A 26,772-nucleotide genomic window follows, 5' to 3' on the forward strand; every position below is an offset into this window, starting at 1 on the left:
ATACACATATCCAACACATTCTGTTTTGCATTAAGCAACATTATGCATATCATAGAAAATTAATAAAAATGTAGTTAGCCAAAGAAAGTCAAGGCAAGAAAAAAGAAATAGAAATAATTCACTTCCAAATCATTCTATTATGTAATTATGCTGCTTTAGAGTTGCATGTACATTCAAATACCTTTCACTTCCATCGTGTGCGATTCTTATAACATTCATCAACCAACCTTCATATTTGTGCAAAACAATTCAAATTTTCTATTCATTTTACCGTATGCTTCTCTAAAGCAACAAATATTCAATATTTTTTTCCTCATAGTCATATATTTCTCATTGAGCTACTGAAGAGCAATCATGTGCCTGGCATAAAGCCACGTTCCACTTCTAATTTTTTTCCCCTAATTGTAATCTCTTGTATCCTTTCAGTCATAATTTTTGCAATCGTTCACCTAGGCATATGTAACAAATCTACAGTGTTTACAGTCATCGTTGATTGCTCTCTTTCTCTTTACATAATAGAACAATAGCAGCAATCTACCAATCATCAGGCATGGATGCAGTCTTTACATACACTCTAAACAAATTGCACAGCTATTCCATAAACAAACAACAGCTATATTTTAATACTTTTCAAGTGATACCATCTACACTTGCAGAATTAATCTTTTTTTAATCTTTTATACCTTCTCGTAAAATTTCTCGTTATTGTTAGTTTTTTAGACACAAAGATTTGTAGCATCCACATAGCATTATTATAATTCCCTTATTGCTCTCTGAAATATTCCTTCTGGCATTCCCTTACTTCACCCCAAATAATTACCTCACCCTCATTTTCATTTCATTCACTGTGATTAATGTTATTTGTTCAGCCTGAATTACCCATTTTCCAAACATTTCTATTCCCTTCAAAATTGTTCTGCATTGTCTTTGCCTCTTTTAATGTTAACTATTCCTTCCTCTCTTAAGAGTGCCCTCAAGCCACCAGTCAACCCCAGGGGTGCATTACACTATTAGACCCCCTTGCTAATTGGCAGAGCCAAGTCTTAAAATTCTTCCAGAAAAGTAGAGACTGACCTCAGTTCTGAGCTGATACATTATGTATATACACAGATACACATTATATACTCATTGTATTTTCTAACATGTATTTTTCCTCATTCACAACCTTGCTCACCCCATTGTTCTTCTAAGCTTAGTATAATTCCACACACTACACTCACATTCTGTATTATACTTGAAATTCTGTTCCAAGGACCTTCCACTTTCTCTTTCCCTATATATGTTTTACTATTCAGTTTTGAGGGAGATTAATGCTTTTTGATACTTGAGCATTCTGTTTCTGCAGCGCACAAGAAATGCTGCAGGGGTCAGGAAGGATGCGTGACTGGTGATCTGCAGGTTGGAAAAGATATGTGAGAAGCGCTACAAGAGTTGGGAAGGACTCATGAGAGTGGGGCATGGGTCAGGGAGGGTGTACAAAGATGTGAGTGGCCAGCATGGCATGAGCACAGAGGAGATATGGAGGTTGTGTAGATGGGGAAGACCTACCTGAGCAACTTGTAAACTTCTCTCTCAGCTTACCCATTGCCTTGTGGGAAACTGTCAGGGAACATTGGAAATGACAGTCACATGACCACAGCTGACTGGAAGTGCTAAGTGGCTACAACTTGCCCGATTTTCACTCCCATGGGAATTAGGGGTCTCAGATTTTGGACACATTCTCTTAAGTTAGCACATTTGAGGTATGTTGATTCAAAAATGGTTGGCCTATGATGCACCACTTTTCCCAGTTGATGGTTATAAAAAGACACAAGAGTTTTAGTAGTATATAGATTTTCTAGTAAGGTTAGATTAGGTTTCCAGCTTTAGTCATGTCTGTGCCACATGCAACATACATTGTCCAATAACAAAAGCAATTCTGGTTGATTTTGGCACATTTTTACCACAGCCAAAATCCAGACCTAAAGATGACAACACAAGGCAACATACTGTTGCTACATCCCATCAAGCTGGGACAGATACTGAATACATACTTGGTGTGTGTCATTCTATAAAGTGGAAAATTCACAGAAAGAGTCGTGGAAGCTTGGAACCAACTTCAGTGGGGTTAGTGGGTCAATCACCAGTCACTGAGTTTAAACCTGCTTGAGATAAACATGTCCATCATCTGATCAAAATTAAAACATAAAATTTTAAAAATAAAAATAAAACATAAATTAAAAAAAACCTCAAAAGGGCAGATCGCTAGGTTTTATTCTGCCATCAGGTTTCTGTATTTCTATGTTTCTGATGAATAAGGTGTGGCATCTAGGATTATGAATTTAACTAAATTAATCAGAACAGTGTATTTTATGGGCTTTGGGGAGTATATTTTTATATTCTGGTTTATTATATTTGAAAATAACTATAGAGTTAAATGTTGCTCCTGTTTTTAGAGAATAAACTCTATGATTGTCCTCTCAGTCAACCATTATTGTCCCCATGTCTTTTATATATAATCGTATATAAAGAGGCAGAAGCAGTCAATTTGTCTAATTTGTCTGAATGATTATTCCCAGGGATCTGTATTCCATATAATTATTTCATCTGACTAGCATATGAGAACTGCAGTTTTCCAATGTGGGCTTTATTAACTCTCTGAATGTAATTATATCCAGATTCTGAAGATCTTTGTGGACAATCCTTTTGCAATTGTTTTGCTAAAGCAATCTACAGCCGTGCGTTGCCTGGATATGAGTGCATCTCGAAACAAACTGGCAGTAGTTGATGAAAATGATACCTGTCTGGTCTATGATATTAACACCAAAGAATTACTGTTTCAGGTAAGTGTTTTTATACATTCATACATCACCCTGCATTTCAAAGAAAATTTAAGAAAAGATTTCCTAAACCATTGAGGAAGGAGCCATTGGCTCTCGTTCCTTTTTTACTTGCCAAAACATTTTTATCCACCAGTGAGTCTTACATACCATTGACGATATCTGATCTTGGATGTCTTTGCCCCCCCCCTCCACTCCACCACCAAATAGGTTAGGAGTAGGGCTATTGATTGAATTTAACAGTTAACTCTGCTAATTTATGTACTCACACCAAGGATATTGTACCAACTGATTATGTCTATAGCGGGCAAAACTGTTTCAGACATGAGATTTTACACTAGCAGCAGGCAAAGAAGGAAGAAGAACTCAAGTATCTTCCAGCTGCCCAATAGTTTTACCCTGAACGGGACTGGTATCTGTTTATAAATCAAACTTTTCCAAAAAACAAGAATTTGACTTCTTAGGGCTATAAATCTGAAACAAATTCTAATATTGACAAACCAAAAACTGGAAAAGTTATAATTGTGGGGGAAAAATAAAGTAAAAAAGATACGTTCTGGTGAGAGAGAAGTTGCTGAGGATGGGCTACAGCAGAGGTGTCAAACTCGCAACGTCACGTGACATGTCACGACGTATCGTGACTTTTTTTCCATTGCCGGCAATGGGGTGGGCGCGGTTTCGGCATGCCGCATCTGGCCCACGGGCCAGCAGTTTGACACCCCTGGGCTACAGCATGAGTCTGAAAGCTCAGAAGACTAAACTTCTGTAAATGTTTAAAAGAAGCACTAACTATGTAAGAGATGTTGCATAAGTTGGAGGGAGGGAGAAAAATGGAACCTTATACATCCAGATCGTCTGTGTGTATATTTGATTATTATGACTAGGATTTTAAATACTTATTTTTAAATTTTTTTCCAATGTTTTGTAAGGGAGAACGCCATAGTGGTTCACCTTCTTTGTCATGCAGATAAAGCTGGAATTGTGGGCTGCTTTTGCAGAGCTGAGTATCACAGGTCTTCACCTATCGTTCTGTGTCTTTTTCCAGGACAGAATTTCTCCTGTCTCACCTGCTCCTTTGTATATCAGTTACCTATTGAAATAACTTTTCTTGTCTTGATGCTATTAAGTCTCACTTTTTTTTTAAAATAGCCTTCTCTTCCTATTTAAAAAGTTTGTTTCTGCTGTTTACTGTTTTCTGCTTTTTTTAAAAAAAAAATCCACTTCTCCCACTAGGCTTAGTAATGGTTTCAGAGGAGAAGCAGCTTAATTTGAAGTCTGGAAGCAGAAAGAAAGATTAGTTAGTTTTATAGTACAACAGAATATCAGGGATAACAGCCCCCCCCAAAAAAAGATCTTACATAGAAGCAACTAAATTTCCAGCAGTAGTGTGCTCATTACTATTATTCAGCATCAGGTGTTTTGGCTGTGCTACAGTGGCAATTCTCTGAACCCAATTTAGCATCAATCAGTGGAGACTTCTTTGTCATTTATTTGTGCAGGCAAGTGCTGCTGCTAAGAATAACTGTCAGATGCACAGCAGTTGTAAGGTAGCCCGACTGGGATTATTCAGGATGACCATTTGAGTGGAAATGCAAAACAGGGCTGCTTAGTCTGGCAGTTCTTCCACAGCCTTTTTTCTTTTGTATTAAATACCACTTGGAGGCCAGGAGGTTCTTTGTGATGCAGTATATGGCCAGAAGGTGGTGCTATTTAGCAGGAAATAATGAGCACAATTAAGGTCTGCTAAAGAAAATTTTGTCTTTCCTCATTCTACTTATTACTGATCTCCCAAGGCTTCCTTCTAGACTTCAGATGATTAAACAGGCAGTTTTCATTGAATTAGCCAATCCATTGTTAGAGCAGAACAAAGCAAACACTACCATAATAGACCCAAACAGTGGCGGGATTCAAATATGTGAACAACCCGTTCTCTGTGGGCATGCCACTTTCGGTTCTCTGTGTGGATGCCATTTCCGGAAGTCCATTCTGGACTTGGGCAACAAAAATTAGCTACCGGTTCTGCCGAAGTGGTTCGAACTGGCTGAATCCCACCACTGGACCGAAGTCTTTTTTCATTAGACAAAGAATTTAAAATAATAGGTCATTGCTTCTTAGGGAAAATATCCTAAGCAATATAGGGCAATTTCTGTCATTTCTTTGGATGAATCTGTCACTAAATTCCTTCAACACACACACACACACACAATCTCAAAGAGATCAGACTACAATAGCTTTTTGGATTCTTCACAGGCTCTCAGGCACTTTCCAAGAATGCATGTCCTCAGAAAACCTCTCACATGGAGTTGTGATTCAAATAAAACTAAAAGCAAGCATTGGGGAGACTGTTTTCCTTTGTTCATATCTAAGTGACAAACTTCCAAGGTCTAAGTACCTGCAGAAAATAGGGTGATAAAACTGAGAGTCAGGTTCCTACAATCCCATCTTTCAGATTCTGGACAAAAGAAAGCTCCAGCGAATAAGCCTTAACCCACCGTTTAGAAATTAGTGGTAAAACTAATTTCTTCCTAGAAAGTACGCAGCTTGTTAAAAAAAATTCTGTCAGGCTGAAGAAAGAAATTACATCCTAAAGCTGAATCATTGTTGAATGGAAACTCTGCTCTCAGAGATCTATTTCCATGTATCTATAGGGGGTCTTTAGAAGAGTTAACTGATACATGGTGACTAATGGATCTGGTATAAAACCATCCCAGATCTTCCTTATGCGTTCCTTTATTCTCCATGGTTCTAAGGAACATCAAAAGATCTTTAGATATTTTCATGGCTGTCGGTGAGGTTCTGGCTTTTGGAGATCCTGCATGCACCCCAAGCATTTCTCTGTGGGATGGTTAATTATCCAGACCCACAATGACTGTCTGGCTATTAGATATGTAAATAAAACCATACATTAGGTAAAGGTAAAGGTTCCCCCGCACATGTGTGCTAGTCGTTTCCAACTCTAGGGGCCGGTGCTCATCTCCGTTTCAAAGCCGAAGAGCCAGTGTTTGTCCGAGGACGTCTCCGTGGTCATGTGGCTGGCATGACTAGACACCAAAGGCGCACGGAACGCTGTTACCTTCCCACCGTAGTGGTCCCTATTTTTCTACTTGCATTTTTACATGCTTTCGAACTGCTAGGTTGGCAGAAGCTGGGACAAGTAATAGGCACTCACTCTGTTACGCGGCACTCGGGATTCGACCCGCCAAACTGCCAACGTTCTGATCGACAAGCTCAGCGTCCTAACCCACTGAGCCACCACAACCCTAAAACCATACATCAGGGTCAAGTAAAAGTAATGACAATATTCCTTTCTTCAGGAAAAAAAAAACCATGCCAAAGATGTACAAAACTGTTTGGAAGATTAGCACTGATGATGTTACCTAGTTTGGTAATGAAATGTCTGCAAGAAAACAACCAAGCTCAGAGACCACCAAGGATCCCTCAGTATGGAAGACATTTATACAAAACAGTAGATTTCTAGAGAGTAAGCAGAATGGAACTCCTGCCTTTTCAAATAGACCATAGCAACCTTAGCCTTCAGTCCAGTGCTCTGCCTAGTGCAGTGGTAGGCCATCTTGGCTCTTTTATGACTCGTGGACTTCAACTCCCAGAATTCCTGAGCCAGCCAGTGTTGCCTCATTATACACTTATTCCCTCCAGACAACTTTTATGTCTTCAAGGCCTTCATAATTTCACCTAGGATGCTTTCACTGAAAGTGGACTTTCTGGTGGCAAATATGACTATTCAAGAATCTTCAAACTAAGTTGCGGTTTCTAAAGAATGGTTTCTATATGTTCCCCAAAGATACTCTAGTATTCCCTTTGGTCAGTGGAGATTGACACATAATAATACGTGTGTCATATTCCCTGGAATTAATCATGATTGAATTGCCTTTGTGGCAGATGTTCAGGTTCCATTTTTAAATGATCACTTATGCAGTATATGTGTTTTAGAAATGATATAATCAAACATCATGCAGTTCTAATTTTGAAGTGGTGTATTTTTCTGACAAGTCAAAACAATGGTACAAAATAAAAACAGCTTCTAGGACTTGAAATGGAAATAGTACTTTTTAGCCCTACTGTTCTTTTCATTTGTGTTTTAGCCAAGTAATTTTTTTTGTGTTTTTACAATGTAGTTGACTAATTTTTTTTGTTTTGCAATACAAGCTAAAAAAAATAGCCCGAAATATTTAAAAAAAATATTCTAGCCTGTGTTTGCTAATCATATTTGCTAAGCTTGATCCTCTAGATATATAAGTGTAGCAAATTGAGGGAGGTTGCTTTAAATTAATGCTGTCTTGTTTCTTTTAAAATATGTTTATTGCTTAATTAATACTTTGTTTAACCATTTCATTAGGAACCCAATGCTAACAGTGTGGCTTGGAACACCCAGTGTGAGGACATGCTTTGTTTCTCTGGAGGAGGATATCTCAATATCAAAGCTAGTAATTTTCCTGTCCATCAGCAAAAACTTCAGGGATTTGTAGTGGGATACAATGGCTCCAAAATTTTTTGTCTTCATGTTTTTTCTATGACTGCTGTTGAAGTTCCACAGGTAATGTTACCACATTCATTTCATCTTTGCATTGCTAACATGAACATTATTTTGTCTAAAATTCCTAAAACATATCTAGGTTAGATGTATTCCTGAATTAATGTTTTACTAATTTATTTGGTTTTTTTCCTGATGTGACCTTTCCTATAATAGTACGGTTGGGGGAGACAGCAGAATGTGATGTGTTCAGTTTTCCTGCCATAGAGGTGAAAAGCATTATACGAGACTACCAAGTAGACAAAAAACTTTTTATTATATTCCTTATTTGATAATCCAATGTTGTTCTTTCCATTTACCACTTTTTTCTCTATCTTATGTTTAAAAAATTGAGCCCTGCAAAATTAATTACTTAACATTTTAGTCTCTCCAGTCATGTTTTTGTCCTGGTGAAACCCCAGTCAAGTACCGTTTCTCTGCACGTTCTTGCTTAGTGATTTGTTCAGATAATAGGCGTTAAAATGTTTTAGGACGGTAACAAATGTTATTTATTTCCAGGAAAATTACATTGTGAACAAAACAATTCTGTAGGCATGACTGGAAATATGAGAAACAGTTAATCATCTAATAGGAACAGTAATGATTTGTTGCCCAGTTGAATGAGCATGTCATAGCTTAATAAGAGACCAGGATAGGATTTTCATTCAGAATTAAAATTGTTTTTGAGATTCTGGGTTGTTCAGATTATTTCATGAAACTATGTTAATTTAAGAGTTCCATTTATCATGACTCGTTGAATAAATAAGAGCTAGCTGGAACAGTGAGCACAGTGGTCTTTGTACCTCAACTTACAACACTTCATTTAGTGACCGTTCAAAGTTACAACAGAAAAGTAACTTTTGGCTGTTTTTCATGCTTATGACTATGGCAGCATCCGCATGATCAAGTGATCAAAATTCAGTTGCTTGGCAACTGACTCATATTTATGATGGTTGCAGTGTCCTGGGGTCATGTGGCTTCTGATAAACAAAGTCAATGGGGAAGCCAGATTCACTTAACAACCGTGTTACCAACTTAACAGAGTTGCAGAGATTCCCTTAACTGTGGCAAGAAAGGTCGTAAAATGGGGCAAAAGTATCTTAAATGTTTCGTTTAGCAACAGAAATTGTGGGCTCTGTTGTGGTCGTAAGTCAAGGACAAGCTACATTATGTCTAGTTATGAATATTTCAACCAGACATCTTATTCCATGAAACTATGAATTCATGTGAAATGACTCATACTCATATTTACTATTCTTTGTTAAAATGCCACCTCTGTTGGACTTTTTGTTCCACATATAAATGTATGGTTTGTGTCCATGCACAACTGACAAGATCAAGCAGAAGATAGTTTGAATTTAGCTGCTTTGAACATATAAGGATGTAATTCTTAGACCAAATAGAGTTTGGATTTCACTTATTCTCTACTTGCCTTTTATTTAAAAGAAGAGAAACCAAGGAGATATTGCAAGGTTTAAAAAAGATTTGAATTGAATCTGGCTTAAAACAGTCCCGTTAAGAACAAGATACTACCTTGCAAAAATTATTGATGACTCATAAGTAAAGGTTTAGAAACATTTCAAAGCGAATGAAGATATCTGTTGTAAGACTGAACCGCGTTTTAAGATTCAAAGGCAGACTGGTGCTGTGGAACATACAGGCTTTGTGCCTAACAATCTGCAACTCTATAAAAGAAATGCATCTTTTCCTGGAATTGCATTGCAGTCCGAGAGTTGCACAATTCTGGAAAAAGACCCAGCTGCTTTAAGGGGTCACAGACAAATGCTATACAAATGTCCGTATGTATTCCAAAAATCCTGTCTTTAAATATCAAAATGCTGCACAAGTCTCTTGGGTTATATTTATCACTGTCACTTCTTAATAGAATATTTTTTTCTCCTTTCTGCATATCCCATAAGCTGTTTAAAAAAGTTGGGAAACCTTTCATAAGGATTTTGAGAGGGAGGAGGAAATATGAGAGTTGGATGAATAGAATCTGTTCACTCATCTTTGGATGTAACAATCTTGATAAATTTGATGAAATTCAGCAACCCTGAATAATTTACAGATGAGGAGAAGCATATACAGTGGTGCTTAAAAGTTTGTGATCCCTTTTGAATGTTCAATATTTCTGCATAAATATGACCTAAAAGATAATCTGTTTTCTACACATCTTAAAACAAAGAAAACCAATTTGCAGAAATGAGTCAAAAACTTTATACAGTACTTCTTCATTTATTGATTGAAGAAAATGATCCAAAATACTAGATGCATGTTAAATTTTGCAAGTCATAGATAAAAGTGTCACACAGAAGATAGTAAAATTCAGTACAGATGAAATAAGAGAATCCAGGAGGTAAGAAAAAATATTGAGTGTAATGCAATGGGCTGCATTTATATTTTCCCATTCTACCAATTTGCTCTCTCTTTCTTCCATCCTATACCATAAACACCAGGAGCAAATTCTGGGCGTGTGGAGGAGGGACAAAGATTTCATTCCATTAACAGATGCCATTTTATCATTGGAACATATACTCAGTCTTTATTAGATTAGATAATAGTCAGACTTTATAAAATTAATTCCCTGTTATTGCCTAAATAATGGACTGGATATAGCACAAAAATGATAGGGTGTTTGATAAGAGCAGTAAGTGCAAAAAATATGAATATAATTATGGATTGATACCATCATGGCCTTAAGGGAAGAGAAGATTAAAATGGATAATTATGTGGGAAACATTTTTAAACATTAAAAGGCTGCCGTAAATGAGGATAGAGTAATTACATTCTGTTGCTTGTATGAGGAAGAAAACAAACTGCCATCTGTAAGAACAGTTTGGCAAAAGAACAAGATCGCCAAAGGATAGCATTGCGGAATATATTCAGTTTTTTTTCTAGAAAACTCAGTTTGTAAGAAATGGCTGTCAAAAATATGTTTTTACTGACAATTTCTACCATAAAAAAATATCCTGATCCAATGAGGCACATAAACCAATATGATTTACTATTCCCAAATCTTGGCAGAAATGGACTTTCAAGTACTGTATGGATCCAGGATTTCAATGAGGTACAAACTACGTCAAATGTTGTAAGCTGCCTGGAGTCACCTGTTTGCAAGTTGGGCAGCTATATAAATTTGTTTAATTAATTAATCAATTAATCTTTGCATTCTAATATGTTTCAAGTTTTTGTCTGCTACAGAGACTGATTTCCTTAAGTTGATTGAGGGCTTTGTTTGCATTACATAATTTTACAAGCAAAAGAAATGATTTGTCACATTATTTATGCTTATTTACTTCTTCATTTCTGATGGGAAGGGCAGAAAATCGTTTTGCATGTATACATATATAATCTAATACAAATGTGTTATCTTTTGCCTCTTAATATTTGAAAACAAGTAACATCTCAGTATTTTATTTTGGTTTAAATGAAAATTTGCAGTCAGCACCTATGTATCAATACCTGGAAAGAAAAATGTTCAAAGAGGCCTATAAGATTGCTTGTTTAGGTGTAACTGATACGGACTGGAAAGAACTGGCTATGGAGGCTTTAGAAGGACTTGAATTTGAAACAGCCAAAAAGGTAAAATTTTGTCTGTGCGTTTGGATCTTCATTAATTTCTGTTAATTGATAGCTACTCCTGCGTCATTATGAACTATGCAGCGTCTTTTTGAGTGACAAATTATTTTTTTCTTATTTAAATCTAAATATTTAAACTTAAACACTTCACGGTAAGCATTTGTAACTTGTTCGCTTTCAGTTCAAGATTCTGTTAATGTAAACTGATAATAAAATAGATTTAGGTCATCTAGTCGTGTTTGCTTTCTGGTTTATTCAGGAGGGCTGACATCAACCTTGCAAGCCTGAAAATATAAAACTTCATGCCATCACTTTTACCTGCTCAATCCATTGGGGCAGGTCCTTCCTAAGTTTCTTTTTCTGAATTAAGCCACTGAGAGCACCTGCCTCTCTTGTAGGGATTGCCTCCTAGGCAACCTCTCTTTCCCCCTTTTCCCAAGGTCATTCCCACGTTCCATTACGTGTACAGATGCATGGATTCAACAGTGGACATTCTAAACACGCCTGAGAAGAGAAAGGAACACTTCCCAGCTTTTCCCTACTATTTCCTACTATTAGAATGTGATAGATTGAAGGATTATAACTTTCGTGTTGGTTTCTCTTCTCTAATTAACACTGAAGTAGCTGGGGAAAAGAGATTTATTACACAACATTGAACGTTGGATATTGTGATATTACTAGGAGTTTCCAATTGCACTGCTCAGTCTCAAGATGCTCAGCTTTATGTGATAACCTGCCCCTCGAAACATGTGCATGATTATTGAATGATTACTGGTCTTTCTCCTTAAATAGCCTTTGATAAGCTTACAAAATGGGACTCTCTACATGGGACTTCCCTTGAAGACTACTCGGAGGCTCCAACTGGTACAGAATGCGGCCGCGAGAGTTGTCTTGGGAGTTTCCCGGTACTCCCATGTTACACCTTTGCTCCGTGAGCTGCATTGGTTGCCAGTTGTCTTCCGGGTAAGGTTCAAGGTTTTGGTTATGATCTTTAAGTCCCTACATGGCATGGGTCCGCGATACCTCAAGGACCACCTGCTGCCGGCGTCGACTCCCCTCCGCCCTGTGCGCGCCCACAGAGAGGGCCTCCTCAGGGTGCCTCCTGTCAAGGAATGTCGACTGGTGGCCCCCAGGGGGAGGGCCTTCTCTGTGGGTGCTCCGGCGTTATGGAATCAACTGCCGGTCGAGCTCCGGATGGCATCAGACCTCCGATCCTTCCGTCGCGGGTTGAAGACCCATTTATTTGAACTAGCGGGTCTGGCCTGATGGGGGTACTTGGGTTTTTTATTGGTTTGTTTTAGTATTCTGGTTTTAACTTGGGCATTAATTTAATTATTTTTAATGTTTGTATTGGTGTTTATATTTATGCCCTGTGAACCGCCCTGAGTCCCTTTGGGAGAAGGGCGGTATAAAAATCTCAATAAATTAAATTAAATTAAATTAAAATGTATTTGGAATTATCGCTAGGTATTATTTAAAATACAAGAACTTAAGTGAATTGAAATACACATCCTTACTTCTAAAATGCCCATTTTAACAAGCTGAAGCCAACCACATTTTAATTAATGCTTTCTTCCTCCAGATGGATTGGTGCTTTAATGCCCCAAATTTTTGGATAGCATATCCATTTCCATATCATGTTTCTTTCCTCTGCCTTCTGAGTAACAGTGTTAATGTAGATTTTTTTCCAAAATAAATTTTTGAGAATGACAAGTATGGTAAAGGAGACAAGATTTTTTCCCCCCTATCTAATATTCTTTTAAAGGCAGAGGGATTTAGGGTCTCTTCTTTTTCATATTTATGTTTTGCTTCCTGCCACAATTTCCTAGTCTAGCTCCTCCATTCAGTTTCCCTCGGCAGCACTCCGTGAAAAGTGCTGAACATTCATAAATGCCTTTGCCGTAGCCTTGATGCAAAAGAACTTAGACTGCAGGGGACATTGTTATATGGAAACACAGCCCCTCCTTTCCTTTGGTTATTTTCCTGCTTTTGATCGCTCTCTCCTATATACTCTGGAACCTTGCCAGGCTTCTGCCCAGGTGCTCTGACCAGGAGAGAAGATGATCTGTTTGTGTGTGTGTGTTTGCGTGTATGTGTGTTTATGTATGCGTGTTTCCCACCCTTGTCACAGCAGCAGTGATTGCCAAGCCCTAAATTCCTTTCTCCTTTTTTGAAAAGATACATGGCTTTCTGTATAAACTGGCTGATTAGGATGAAGGGGGGTGGACCACGCTTCCATCCTTCATTACATCGATTCTGATTGCAAAATGTCAGGTTTCCAACAACGTATAAGCAGCGCCAAGTACTGCTGCCCTTTGCCCAATTTATTTTAAAACCCCGTGCTGCTGCTGGTGGTGCTGGAAGTGGCAGGGAGGAGGGAAAGAACAGTGTCATTATTCTAAGGATAAGAGATTCAATATTTGAGGAGAAATCAGTTTAGTTGATTAAATAAGTTTAATGAACTTTTGTTTTCTTGTTTCCCATCCATGTGTTGCTCTTGTTCTGTTCGCTCTTTAGAGTTTAGTCCTCATCCACCGTGTTAAGTTTAATATTGCCCTAATATTTGAAAAAAGGTTATATACACTATCCATCTTTGACATATAAAATTGGATGATTTAATAATGGACCACCGCCTCATACATAACCTACAGTGCACTTATCATTCTACATCAGGGGTGTCAAACTCAATTTCATTGAGGGCCGCATCAGCATTGCGGTTGCCCTCAGGGGGCCGGGTGGGTATGGCCTGGGTGGGCGTGGCCTACTGGGTGGGCGTGGCTAGAGTGCATATGGCCTACTGGGTGGGCATGGCCAGCTCTACATCGGTTCACATCAAGCGTGCCTATAGGGGCCTGGGCAGGAGTGGGACAGATCTGAGGGTCTCTGGCAGAAGGAGGGTCTCTGGGCCAGGGCCAAGGCAGTGGGGGCTGTTCCCTCACTGTTTCCAGGATGGCTTCGCGGGCCGGATGAAACCACTTTGCGGGCCGGATCTGGCCCCCCTGGGCCTTGTGTTTGACATGTCTGTTCTACATCATATCTGGGAACTCACCAACAATATTTTGGTGGCACATGGAGCTGTTTTGCAAGTGTAATGCAGCTATAGTGCCACCCCTGTTCTAGTTCCAGTTCTACCTCTGTTCCCAATTGCAGAGCTTTTGATAGTGCTGGTGCTACTTTTTAACCTCACTTCCATAACCATAACCCAAATCTGCATAATTCTTTTTACACGTAGTAGAGCAGAGAGATATTTGGCTAATGACTCCATTTCGACTAATTTTTTTTTAAAAAAAATAGGTGAAGAGCACAGAACATACAGTAAATCATAGCTATTGCCACTGTCTCTAACAGTAATTTTCGTTTAGTATTCATAACAGTTGCAAGATGTAAGGAACTGTGATTATTTACTGTACACGATATTATATTGATATATTTTCTTCCTGTGTTTCAGTAGGCGTTTACCCGAATGCGAGATCTTCACTATCTAGAATTGATAAGCAGCATTGAGGTAAAAAAAATAATAATAATGTAAAAATGAGTATAGAATGCTGAGTACAGAATTGATCTAGTAGAATGTTGAAGGGGGAATAGGTATGTTCAAGAGTTAAAAAAAAGGGGTTAAGAATGTTTTGATCTGTAGTAATGAGTGATGCATACAAATAAAACAGCAAAAAAAAAAGAGACTTTGAAGGATTTTGTGAAGCAGACAACTGACCACCTGTAATCTTTGTGCCATTTTTCTCCTGGGGGAAAGGATTGCTTTTCAGTTCTCATGAATGATTACTTCTGCGTAGCTGGCTTTTTTTTTTTTTTTTTGCTTGTTGTAGAGGGTAAAAGAAGAAGGAGAGAGGAGGAATTTGACAGTTTTCAGGATTAAGTAGTTTTTGCTACCAAAAACACACATTAAAAAACCCAAAAGAATATAGGAGTTGTTTATACTGGGTGGATAATTGTGGTAAAAGAGGATCTCTGTTTCCATCTTCAAAGTCAAGAAAAATATCTGTGTAGGGCAAATTCTGAATGTGGAGCTGATTGTTAATGAAAACATTAAGCGTGCTTTAAATCACTTTAACTAAAACATTTAACTATTGTCCTACGTATTGCAGGGTTTGGCAGCTTCGGGTTAAATGTTGTAAAATGCCCAAAGAACTGATGATAAAGGCTTAGAAGTCAGATTCACGGTGCTTTTTAAAATGAAATATCCTTAGTTCTCAGTGCCTTTGAGAAGACTGAAAGATATAAACATACTTAACAAAATAACTCAGGTGGTCTGCTGGTCTATTTTCCTGATTCTTAATGGCAGAAATACCCAGGAAAGATTGTCGAGGCTGTTGCTTTTAAAAGACTGTGATTGTCCTTAAAGTAGCAGTCCGCATCACTTGGTTCCGATAATGCTTACGCATACTAACATGCCATATGTGCATTAAGAAAAATTGCAAATAATTTTATCTGTAATCTGTAAATTAGAAACCTACTAGTGAATCATTCATTTCAGGGCAGGTCACAAAAGAGCAAGATTTCCATTTCTTTCACTGGGGAGAATGCTGGTGTTTGAGGGGTTTTGTAAAGTTCCTTCAATTTAGAAGGAGGGTAAATCCAACAGTATGATTATTCCATCTTTTACATTCCCAGTGGCCTCCAGAATCTGGACTGAAGCCCTTCCTAACTTCTAATGCAAATTTTCAGTGTGCATGGGGCAATGTTAGAGTGAGGAAGGGGGAAAAAAAGCATTAGTTATAAGTGGAACTCTGCCCGTACAATGTTGCATTTTTCTTGTTTTGCCATGCTTTCGAACAAGAAACTAATTTATAATGTTCTCAGTTAAAAATTACAAAAAAAAATCTATGGGGTTGATTGCCAACAAACAATAGAGTTACAGACAGTAACTGTTAAATTTAACATCCACTATACCGTTTCTAATCTTGGTATAGAGAAAGCAAAGCCTCTTTTGATTTTGAGCTTTGACTCCTGATGACTTTATGGATGTGTCAATGAAGGTTTTTTTTGAAACAGTGCAGAAGTGGTTTGTCCATCATGGTTCTTTCCCAGTCATCTCTTTCTCAAGAGTTCTCTTGTTGTTCCATGTCCTGCCAGAAAACACATTATAATTGACATGGTTGAGGAATATTTGAAAACATTCTTATTAATATCTGACAAATCAAATACGTAAGCTCCTCTGCCCGCCAAAGTTCCTGATTGTCTTAGATCCTACAGGAAAATGGAAATTGTTATTGGTAATTTAACTTTAGTGGCCACCCAACTCTAGTGGATTCTGAATATGCATAGTGAAGGTGGAAGTTGTTTAAGGGTTGGCTTTTCTTTTCTTTTTCTTCTTCTTTTTTGGACAACTAAAAGTGGCTGACATAAGAGGGCAATGAGGACACAATCCTGGTGGATCATTATTTTTATCTTAATGGTTATTTTGGCATTCTTCCAGGAACACTGTTTAACTCTGTCAGACTAAGCCACAGTCACTTTCAAGTATGAGTATTTATTTCCTGTTCAAGTTATCAGCCACAGTTGATTTTAGGAAATAGTTATTGAACTCCTGGAGTCTTGTAGTCCAGTTTTCCACTTGGCTGTTGTGTGACATGTGAGATTGAATGAGAAGGATTGGGATCAGGGATGTGTTCCACCAAATATGTCATAAACTTCTCTTTATTGGTGTGCCAATCCCCATGAAGCACTGGCAAGGGATTGGAGCTGAATATCGTTTTATAGCTATCATTTAAATCATACAGACCATTTATGTTTCAGAGTACATGGTGTTGATCTGCAAAGCATCAAATATTCTTTTGTATTATACTCTTCTCTGATGAATATGTCAAGTGTTTCTGATATATAGCTGCTTCCTCCCGTGGCTGTTTTTAAAAAAACTTTAAAATATGTGTGTTCTCTCTGGCTCTTACGTTTTTTTAAAAAGGGTTTTAATTGTTTTCGTTCTCTTAGATATTTCCATTTTAATGGACTTATTTTTAAAATGGTCTAAACGTGATTTGGCATTCATTTTCACACATTTGTATCATAAGTCGCCAGGGAAAGATTATAGTCATGAAAACGATGGTGAATAAATAAAAACATTAAGTACATTAAAGACAATGTCAAACAAGTTTTTGTGACTTAAAAAAAATATCTGATGGTCTAAATTCTTAAATCCTAGTTTGTGAAAAAGGCTTAGGTGGGTGAAGTTATTCTCTTCTTAGTCAATAATTTTGATTATTTTTCAGTCTTTCATGCTCAGTCGATTAATACACGGCATCACATATCAGTGAGGATTGTATTTGTTTTTCAGATTTCTCCTTGGAGTCTTGTAGATAAAATCCAGCATTTCACAAGGCTGGAGGAGTTATATTTGTGAACAGCTAAAACTGAATTGATGTTATTTCCTAGGGTTTAGATATAAGAGCCTGATCACCTATTGTTTTGAATACATTGTGTGTGCGCACACACACACAAGGACTGGACTATAAACCATTAATCATATGGAATGGACTACTAAACATTCCTTTAGTCTGTGAAGTGTTTGATACCTACTTTTAGTTCAGGTGAACCTATGGCTTTATTATTAGAATATTCTTTTAACCATAGTGTTGAGATATGATGCAAGTTAATATTTAATAGGATTGTAACGTCAAATGAGTGAATTTTAAGGAAATATATAGGATTCCTAATAATACTGAATGTCAACTTCCATCAATCAGCTTTACTGAATGGCTAGCAGAGAAAAAGGCTGTGGTTAGCATTTTCTGAATGGCAACAGATTTTCAGCAGCCCTGATTTAACTTAAAAGAAGTTTTAAAAAGGACATTTCCCATTTCCCCTCTCTACTGCAGTCTTCCGACAGCTTCTTAAAACTATTAGGTCTAATAGGTTATAGAAGACTGCTAATATTTATTCATTTTGTATAAGAAATAACATTACTTATATAATCCTCTGAAAATAAATATATAAACATATATACACACATATACATATATATATGTATATGTATATACACACATATAACATGTATACACATACACGTATTTTATATATATTCATATTCCTTAATCAAACTAAAAATACGAATCCTAGGCATATTGAAATCAACAAGAAATCCAAACACTGAGATAAGGTAGAAAACTACAATAGTTTTATTAAAAATCAAGCTTTCGTTGGCTAACTACCAATGTTGTTAGGGTGAAATCATTGGAGTGGGGAGACTGCATTTATATCATCAGCGTTCCTGCGCTCCACTCACCGCTCTGTTCGTTTCAACCGGCCATATTCTTTCAAGTCACCTCGCATTTGTTCCTATGGTTATATGGTTATATGGTTACATTCCTATCCCAGTGTTCGGATATATGTATATGTGTGTGTGTGTGTGTGTGTGTGTGTGTGTATGTATATATATGTATATGTATATATATGTATGCATGTATATATGTATGTATGTATGTATGTATGTATGTATGCAGTGCTTTTTTTGTAAAAGAAAAAGGTGCCGGAACTCACACATGTTATATAACCCGCCTTGCCTACCCTACAAGGTTCCATCCAAAAAAGGTGCCGGAACTCCGTTCTGAGTGTTCTATGAGAAAAAAAGCCCTGTATGTATGTATATATGTATACACACACACACACACACACACACCAAATGCATTGAAAGTATTGTATAATTAGTAATATGTTAAGAATAGTAAATAGTAATATGTTAACTAAATGTGATTTGAATTTTCTTATAAAATAGACAGATGTTTTAAATAAGATTCTTTTCTGCATTTTCCTTATTTTCATAGTGGGGTGTTTTACGAGTTTTTCTGGAATGTTCCGGGTAGGTGAAAAGAGCTGGAAGACTTAATATGAAAAGCTTTCAAGCAGTGCTGTTCATGTCAAAAGGTCTAAACTGGTTTATATGCAAGTAATCAGTTTAAAAGCTTTGTGAAACATAGCTTAATATTTTCAGATGTTCTAGCCTGTCATGTTTCCTGCCTGATTATGTTCACTAAACTATTTTTGTCCTTTCTTGTTTTATTTTTTTAAGGAAAGGAAGAAGCGTGGTGAGAACAACAATGACCTGTTCCTAGCAGAGATTTATGCGTACCAAGGAAAGTTCCACGAGGCAGCCAAGTTGTACAAAAAAAGTAGCCATGAAAACTTAGCTCTTGATATGTATACAGACTTACGCATGTTTGAGTATGCAAAGGTATGTCTACGTTTTTTTCCTGGGATGTTTATTCTTCCTTAGACTTGGTGTCCAAGAATCAAACTGTTCAGTTCTGTTGCACACGTCCTTTTTTATGCCTATTCAGAAATCTCAAGGAATAACATTTACCCCTAAGGATCAATTTGATGCTGTTATTGTTTCTTACGCATCATGTAATATTTGCCTTATGTTATAGCATGAGTGTAAGACCAGTGTTGCAGTCTATTGCCTAGGACCACACATGTCAGAGCAGTATTGTCATTTTAAACTCCGGTTTAATAAGGTTTTTCCTTAGGAAGGATGAGGCCAGGACCCCCACTCTTTTATTTTTGCTGCCAAGGCCTTTCATTAATAATTTTGGTGTATTTGAAAGGCAATTATAAAGAATTATGTAGCACACATTTTCACCAAAGGCATACAGCTTTTTCCTCCTAAAGAGTTCAGTCGTATATATATATGTCTTTTAATTATTATATATGAAGGCTAAATTTTATTATTTTAAGGGAATGTTTATTTTACAACCAGGAATTTAAGAAAAAAGTGAGACCTAAAATACTATTATGCTCCCTCTTTTTTTTTTCTTCCATTCAATTGTGTCCAGTTCTCAGAGACTGCCAAACAAGTTGCTGCAGTTTTCTTGGCAAAGGCTTTTCAGAAGTAGTTTGTCATTGCCACCTTCCTAGGGCTGAGAAAATGTGGCCAGCCCAAGATCACCTACCTGGCTTTGGGCCTAAAGCAGGACTAGAACTCATAGTCTCCTGATTTCTAGTTTGATGCCTTACTCACTACACCAAACCTATACCCCGCACAATTGCTTTTTTTCAAGGCAGTGGGTACATTTTGTCCATTTAAGATACTATAACCCAAGCCCATCCATCTTGAAGCCTTCCACATAAGTTATCATAACCACAGCTCTCAAAAGTCTCATGAAGCAGATAAGAAAAAAAATCTGCATTGCCTAAGATTTTTTTTTCACTTTCATCTTATCTTGGTATGCATAAACAAGATTTGTCACAAATCGTGATTCTTAAATCTGCTGGACTTTGTAAATGAGTACTTCAAAGTGCAACAATCTAGAGCACTATGAGACTAACTAAAAATACAGTACAAACAGCAGTACAAATAGCAACTTTGAATTAACAGGTCTCTGCAATAATTTTTGTTTCCTGTAAGTAAGACCTGAAGTTGTTTTTATGTATGTCTGAAAACTGAATTCCCAGGGACCAATAAAATTGTATGGTATTTGAAAATTGTGACAGTTTTATGTGCGGCTGAGGGGACTTTGGAAGTTTTCCATGATATTTTCCTTATCAGAATACGTAAAAAAGCTGTCCACTGGATAGTATCGCTAATCACTCATTAAAGATTAAGCTTATCCATTACTGAACAAAAGCATTTCCATGTATACACATAGATTACTGAATTTTGTTCTTAGGGGAAAAGAAAGGTCTCATTTGAAATGCAAATTGCATTTATATATTGGAATAACAGTTACTTCTTACAAGTACCTCTTAAATATTTGGCTTAAAATTGGCAGGTCTGTGTATGGTGATACATAAATTTAACTCATGAACTAGAAATCTGCCATTATGCTAATATCTGAATGTTAGCATTTCTAATGTCCAGCAAAATTTTCCACACATGGGTAAGCTTCAGCTCAGAGAACTTATGGCAGATAAGTTTAGGATGTGAAATGAAATGTTTTGGATGGTATTGCAAATAAAGTTTCCATATAGGAACTAATGATACATTTTATGTATCATTAGTTCCTATATGGAAACTTTATTTGCAATATCATCCAAAATATTTCATTTTACATAAACTTTATTTGCATAACTTGAGTAGTGAATTGGAGATACTATTTATTATTAAGGCAAAATACAGTTTAACAGTTGGACCATTCTTTTTCATTCTGCAGACTTTATATATATATATATATATATATATATATATATATATATATATATATATATATATATATATTGAGTGCTTAATTTTTTTTTATTTTTGTGTCAATTTACAATTACCGCTTGATAATTGTATCAAAGCTTACCTGTTTTTTCAAATTTTGTACCTTTATTTATTATTAGGCCATCTAGTCTTAGGCTGCTGGAGTTGTAAAATCTATCTCTTGATAGTAGGATCCTTTAATCTGAATACGGCTCGAGAGACTACATATATATGTGACTTTAATTTATTTAGCAATCATGTATTATTTTCAACTCACAAATAATTGCAATCCATGAAATTGACATTTTTCCTTACAATTCAACCAAATCCAATTATTCAAGTAAATATTGTGTTTCATTTCTTGATTTAGCTTCCTGACAGTCAAAGAAAGGCAAATGCCCTTTTTAAGCGGACCACTCAGAACATCAGATTTTCTAAGCAAAAATCATTTTTTTCCAAAAGCTGTTCTGGAAATACCTAGATCAGAGGTGCTCCATAGGGTCATACATGGTTAAGTCACAGGGCTCTCTCCAGTGTTTTAAGCAAGTGTTTTAGCATCCCTGATTATGGCAGAGACTGCTTTTGGGACTTTAGCATGCTCTGTTTTTGAGCTACTACCTTTTGAGAAAAGATATTCCTCCTCACAGTCCAGTACTCTTCAGAATCCCGATTAAAAGAGCTTCAGTAAAACATTATTCGTTACCCTGAAATTCATGGGTCAGATACAGTACTCCACCCTTCCTAGTTTGCTAATTCTTTCCATAAGTTTTGTTGACTATGCTCTTAAGTACACAACATGTTTTTATTCAGATTCATGATAAATCCATGGGCACATTGTGAGAGTGAGCATTTTAAAGAATAATATCGCTAAGACTTAACTTTACTCAGAAAAGTCATCTTTGGCAAATTACCGAAAGCAATCAAAAACTGATGTTTCATTTGCATTTTTCCCCTCAAGCATCAAAACGAAATTCTGCTTTTTCTATACATGATTTTTTTTCCTGTCTCAACTTTGAATGGTTCCCCCTCCAACCCACTTTCTTTGTGATAAAAGTCATGATTAAATCTACAGTAATCAAATGATGTAGACATTTCAGCTTTTCTTCTTTGCCCTTAAATTCCAGTTTAGTTATTCCCCCCCCCCGTTGAAACTGAGTTGCAACTGCTAATTGAGGCAAACGGTTAATTAAAAATATCATTTCATTTACTTCCTCAGGAATTCCTTGGCTCTGGGGACCCCAAAGATACAAAGATGCTAATCACAAAGCAAGCAGACTGGGCCAAGAACATCAATGAACCAAAAGCAGCAGTAGAGATGTACATGACCGCAGGGGAGCATTTGAAGGCCATAGAAATCAGCGGAGATCAAGGCTGGGTTGATATGTATGTCTTGCTGTCTTTCTGAGAAATATGCTATTATGTTTTCAAGAGAAATATTGCTATTTGTTCCCACTGTTTCCTGTGATTATAATGTGTAGGTATAGTACTTTATACGGAGGGAGGGGAGAACTATAGTAGAGAGTCCTATATTAGCCTCTGTGAAAAAGTTCAGTAATGTTAGAATTAGAACTCGGCCAAATGTGTTACATGCTACACAAATTAATAATATAAAACTATTGAAATAACTGCCCCCTATCCTGATTTCAGGAAAAGGCTTTTCAGACAAACAAAATTTATTAAAAGGCGTGAAATTTTGTGAGCTACAACTTACTTCATCAGATGCAATGACACGGCTATAGATTGATACAGGAATTGCATTTCAATGGCAAGTGGAGGAGAGAGAAGACCAAGACGGTTGTGCAGTTGCAAGCTACATGTGAAACAGATTTACAAGTATCAATTAGCAATTGTAAAACCATTAGGCTTGTTGAGATCTTCTGAGACATTTGAAACCTTTTGATGTGGATGAGTTTAGCAATCTCTTGCTCAATTGGGCTATTAAAGCTTTCTTTTTTCTGAAATAGCTACCTTGAGATCTATAATGAAGCGCCCTGGGAGGTTGAAATGCTTCAGTATTACTTTGTTCTTGCTTTGACTCCTGGTGTTAATTATTTTGTGCAGAGATTGTTCTGATTGTCCTATGTAGAAACCAAAGGGGGACTGCTGGCAGATGAAGGCACCTCTAACCTTCTGTGTGTAGTTGTTGGGGCCTGTGGCAGCTGTGATAGCTGACCTGGGACAATGCTTTCTCAACTCTTACCCCTTCTCCCCCCCCCCATCCCGCAAACCTTTTCTTTACTTGAGATTCATTGATGACATTTCCATCAATCATTCATCAAACTCTATCATGACTTCGACAACTTTCACCTCATCATCAACCTTAGCCTTGAACTATCTACAGAGTAGGTTCACCTCCTTGATGCAGTGCAAAACCACATAATAGAACACAAATGTTATAACACATTGTTATATGGGAAATTGCATCTCACAAGGCACATCTCCATGCTTTCCCTTTCCATCCTGAATACATAATCAAGCCTGTTATCCACAACTGCTCATCCACAACGGTTGCTTTGTTCTGATGCACTTGACAAAGATAGTCAACTGATGGAATTAAGCCAGGAACTCAGGAAATTGAACTACCCACTCAACTAGATCATTAGACAAATCAGAAGAGAAACTTGATTCCCAGGGAGGAAAGGCTATTAAAAAGACACAATAATAACAATATTACTTGTCACCACTACTTTTCACCTACAGCTCATATAGCTCAAACCACTCAGACGCATTATTAATGTGCTATAACCCATACTGGACAGTGATATTTACATTTTCTCATGCACGGAGTGGTAGGCCTAGGCTTTCAAAAAGAAACCACCCAACCTGAAGTGCATTCTCACAAGCAATAAGAAACAACAGGGCAATGATGCTAACGTGGGAATCCGACCCTGCAACAAACCCAGGTGTCCACTTCGCTTTCATGTATACTGCACCCATCACAGTCTTCTCAGAATAGTTTTAAAAAGATATTACAGTTGTTAATTGATCAGGTATTTGGAATCCCTTTCACATCTGCATAACCCCTTTGGTTTCCTTCTCTTCTGCCCACTCAGTCTATAGCCACTCGCTTGCGTCTGATGGAATGTTACAGCTCAGAAAAACCTATGCCTGTCAATAAAATGTACTGTGGTCTGAAAAACTGCTGCTAGACCCAATAAAATTAATTATTTATTTATAATAAAATATATAAATAAAATAAAATAATGAAAATTAAATTTAGGGAAATTAAAAAACAAACCCAAATCCTGATTTTTGGCTACCCCAGGCTATCACAGCTCTCTTGCAAAGCCTGTATCTTGATGTGATTGAAATGCTTACGATGTCTCTTTCAGCACATTCTTTTGTTTGTTTAGTTAACATGCTTCTTTTCCAAAAAGCCTAAGTTCAGAGTTGCTCTCAGCATTTACGCAGCTGGTGCCTAGGACAAGCAAGTAGAGCTTTTCAGAAACATCATCTAGCAGTTGCAATCTTAGATACAGATTATACTATTCAGGGTCAGACATAGTTGTAGAGTATCAGTTATTCAACAGATAAAAATGCCGAGTTGCTTAATGTTGATTTCAGAGGCTTCAGAACACGTTTTGGAAAATGTGGCGTACTTTGACTATAAGATGCTGGTCTTCAGAATTTAATAAGATTCCACAGAGTCCTTTAAAAAGGCGCAGAGGCTTCACTGAGCCTGCAAATTATAGAATCTAAATAAAGGGGTCTCTGCTACAGACGTTAGAATGTGAATTTATTTAGTTAAGAGCTTTTGTCCTGCAGCAGTTCCAGGTTTGTGGTTTGGCAAAGAAATGATGGAGTATAAATGTAAACAGCACTGTTTAGCTGTTTGCTTGCATCTCTGGCAGCATCCTGCGTGTTTGTGTATGTGTGCGTGTGTGTGTGTGTGTGTTCGTGTATAAGTGCATGTGTATAGTAAGAATTAGGAAGACTTATAGACAATAATGGGGCTAGATTTCTTCTTCTTTTTTAAAAATTAAGATTGATTGATATTGCTCGAAAGCTGGATAAAGCAGAACGAGAACCTTTGACGAAGTGTGCCTATTATTTTAAAAAGTTATTGAACCATGGGTATGCTGCAGAAACCTATATGAAGATTGGTGATCTGAAGGCCTTGACACAACTCTATGTGGAAACTCAACAGTGGGATGAGGTAAATGCAGCTCACTCTAAGGGAATCATTTATCACTTCTCAGTACTGATGCTTATGTAGCCTTAAATCTTTACATCGTATGAACAAAATCCCCCTTTCTATTTAAATTCTGCATGCATTTTAACATGCTTCAATTTGCAGACAGATCCTTCACTGCAGAGCCTTTGTTCAGGATTCTGGCCAATCTGTGTGCTCTCATACAAAATGCTGCAGTCCGTTCTCATCCTTCTGATTTTCTATCCTGCTTCCTCAAGAGATACACAATATTTATTGGAGTTTTTAACATAAAAATTGTATTAGGGATCATGCAACACCAGACCCCTGACTTTTTTGTAAGCTAAGCCAATAAGACAGCATTTCAATACTAAAATAGGTTAGCTAACATCCTCTCCCTTTAAACATGAAATGAAGATGTTTCCTAGACTCAAGATACTAAATATCCTGCGAGTGAAAGGGCAATCTGCTTCCATGCATCTTCCTAAACAAAGTAAAACATTTCCAAGTCATTTTAAGCATCAGGATAGAAAATCTTTTAGATGATGAAATCATACATTAACAAAGTAACCTAACTGTAAATAAATATTTACGGAAGGAAAGATAAGTGCGTGCCAAATAAAAATATTACTATATTGCTAGACAGAAGAGAAGTGGAAGTAAGGTAACCAGTCATAAAAGTTAAAATCCTGTACCAGAAATCTGGTCTACTAAATGTTTATATTGAAATAAGCTATTCTAATCCAATAAGGGAGCCAGTTTGGTATAGTAGTTGGAAGCACCAGGCAAGGGACCGGGACCCCATCAGTTCTAGTCCTTTCTTAGCTTCAAAGCTGGGTGACCTTGGGCCAATCACACACTCAGCCCTAGGAAGCAGGCGGTGTCAAATACCTCTTGCCAAAAAATCTGCAAGGACTTATTCTATACTGGTTGATGGGTAGCAGTACATATAAACAAAAAAAAGGCAGTTGTCAGCAGTGGTGGGATTCAAATATGTGAACAACTGTTTCTCTGTGTGGATGCCGCTTCCGGAAGTCCATTCTGGGCCTGGACAACAAAAAATTAGCTACCGGTTCTGCCAAAGTGATGCGAACCGGCTGAATCCCACCACTGGTTGTCAGAGTTTAGGTACCTAGTGAACAAAGAAATGGCCATCTTCTTGCCAAAAAGACTTGTGTACAGGTAATTCTTGACTTACAATAGTAATTGGGGTCAGGATTTCCAATGCTAAGTGATGGAGTCATAAAGCACGAAGACATGTGACCATATCACCACAGCACTTCACGTTGCCACCATTATCTGAATTTTGACAGTTGTTAATTAAGAACCCACCCCCAAGCCAAGCCATTCTGGACTCGGTTCCTCCCAGCCTTGAACCTCTGTAAGAGAAGGGACTTGTCTCCTCTTCAACTTCCCTCCTACCTATCTCCCTCATCTCAGCCTTTTTGATTGCCCTGCATCCTAGCTTGGGAGTTTCTTGGTGCACCAGTACTCTACACCTACAAGAAACCCCTGAATCGCAGTGCAGTGTGAAGCTGCAGTGCCCCAGTTGCCCCAGCAG

The 26,772-nt window shown here is 37.3% G+C and overlaps 1 protein-coding gene across 1 annotated transcript in view; it reads left to right on the forward strand.

Moving 5' to 3' along the window:
• Nucleotides 1–26,772, forward strand: part of IFT122 (intraflagellar transport 122) — a 71,686-nt gene that overhangs the window by 16,511 nt on the left and 28,403 nt on the right. Inside the window, exons 13-19 of the mRNA XM_083354944.1 lie at nt 2,658–2,822; nt 7,177–7,374; nt 10,792–10,932; nt 14,381–14,434; nt 18,950–19,111; nt 22,278–22,444; nt 25,046–25,217. Coding sequence (XP_083211070.1) covers nt 2,658–2,822; nt 7,177–7,374; nt 10,792–10,932; nt 14,381–14,434; nt 18,950–19,111; nt 22,278–22,444; nt 25,046–25,217 — 1,059 coding nt within the window. The remainder of the gene's footprint in view (nt 1–2,657; nt 2,823–7,176; nt 7,375–10,791; nt 10,933–14,380; nt 14,435–18,949; nt 19,112–22,277; nt 22,445–25,045; nt 25,218–26,772) is intronic.

Source organism: Vipera ursinii (assembly GCF_947247035.1).
Source record: "Vipera ursinii genome assembly, chromosome: 2".
Classification (NCBI taxonomy): Eukaryota; Metazoa; Chordata; class Lepidosauria; order Squamata; family Viperidae; genus Vipera; species Vipera ursinii.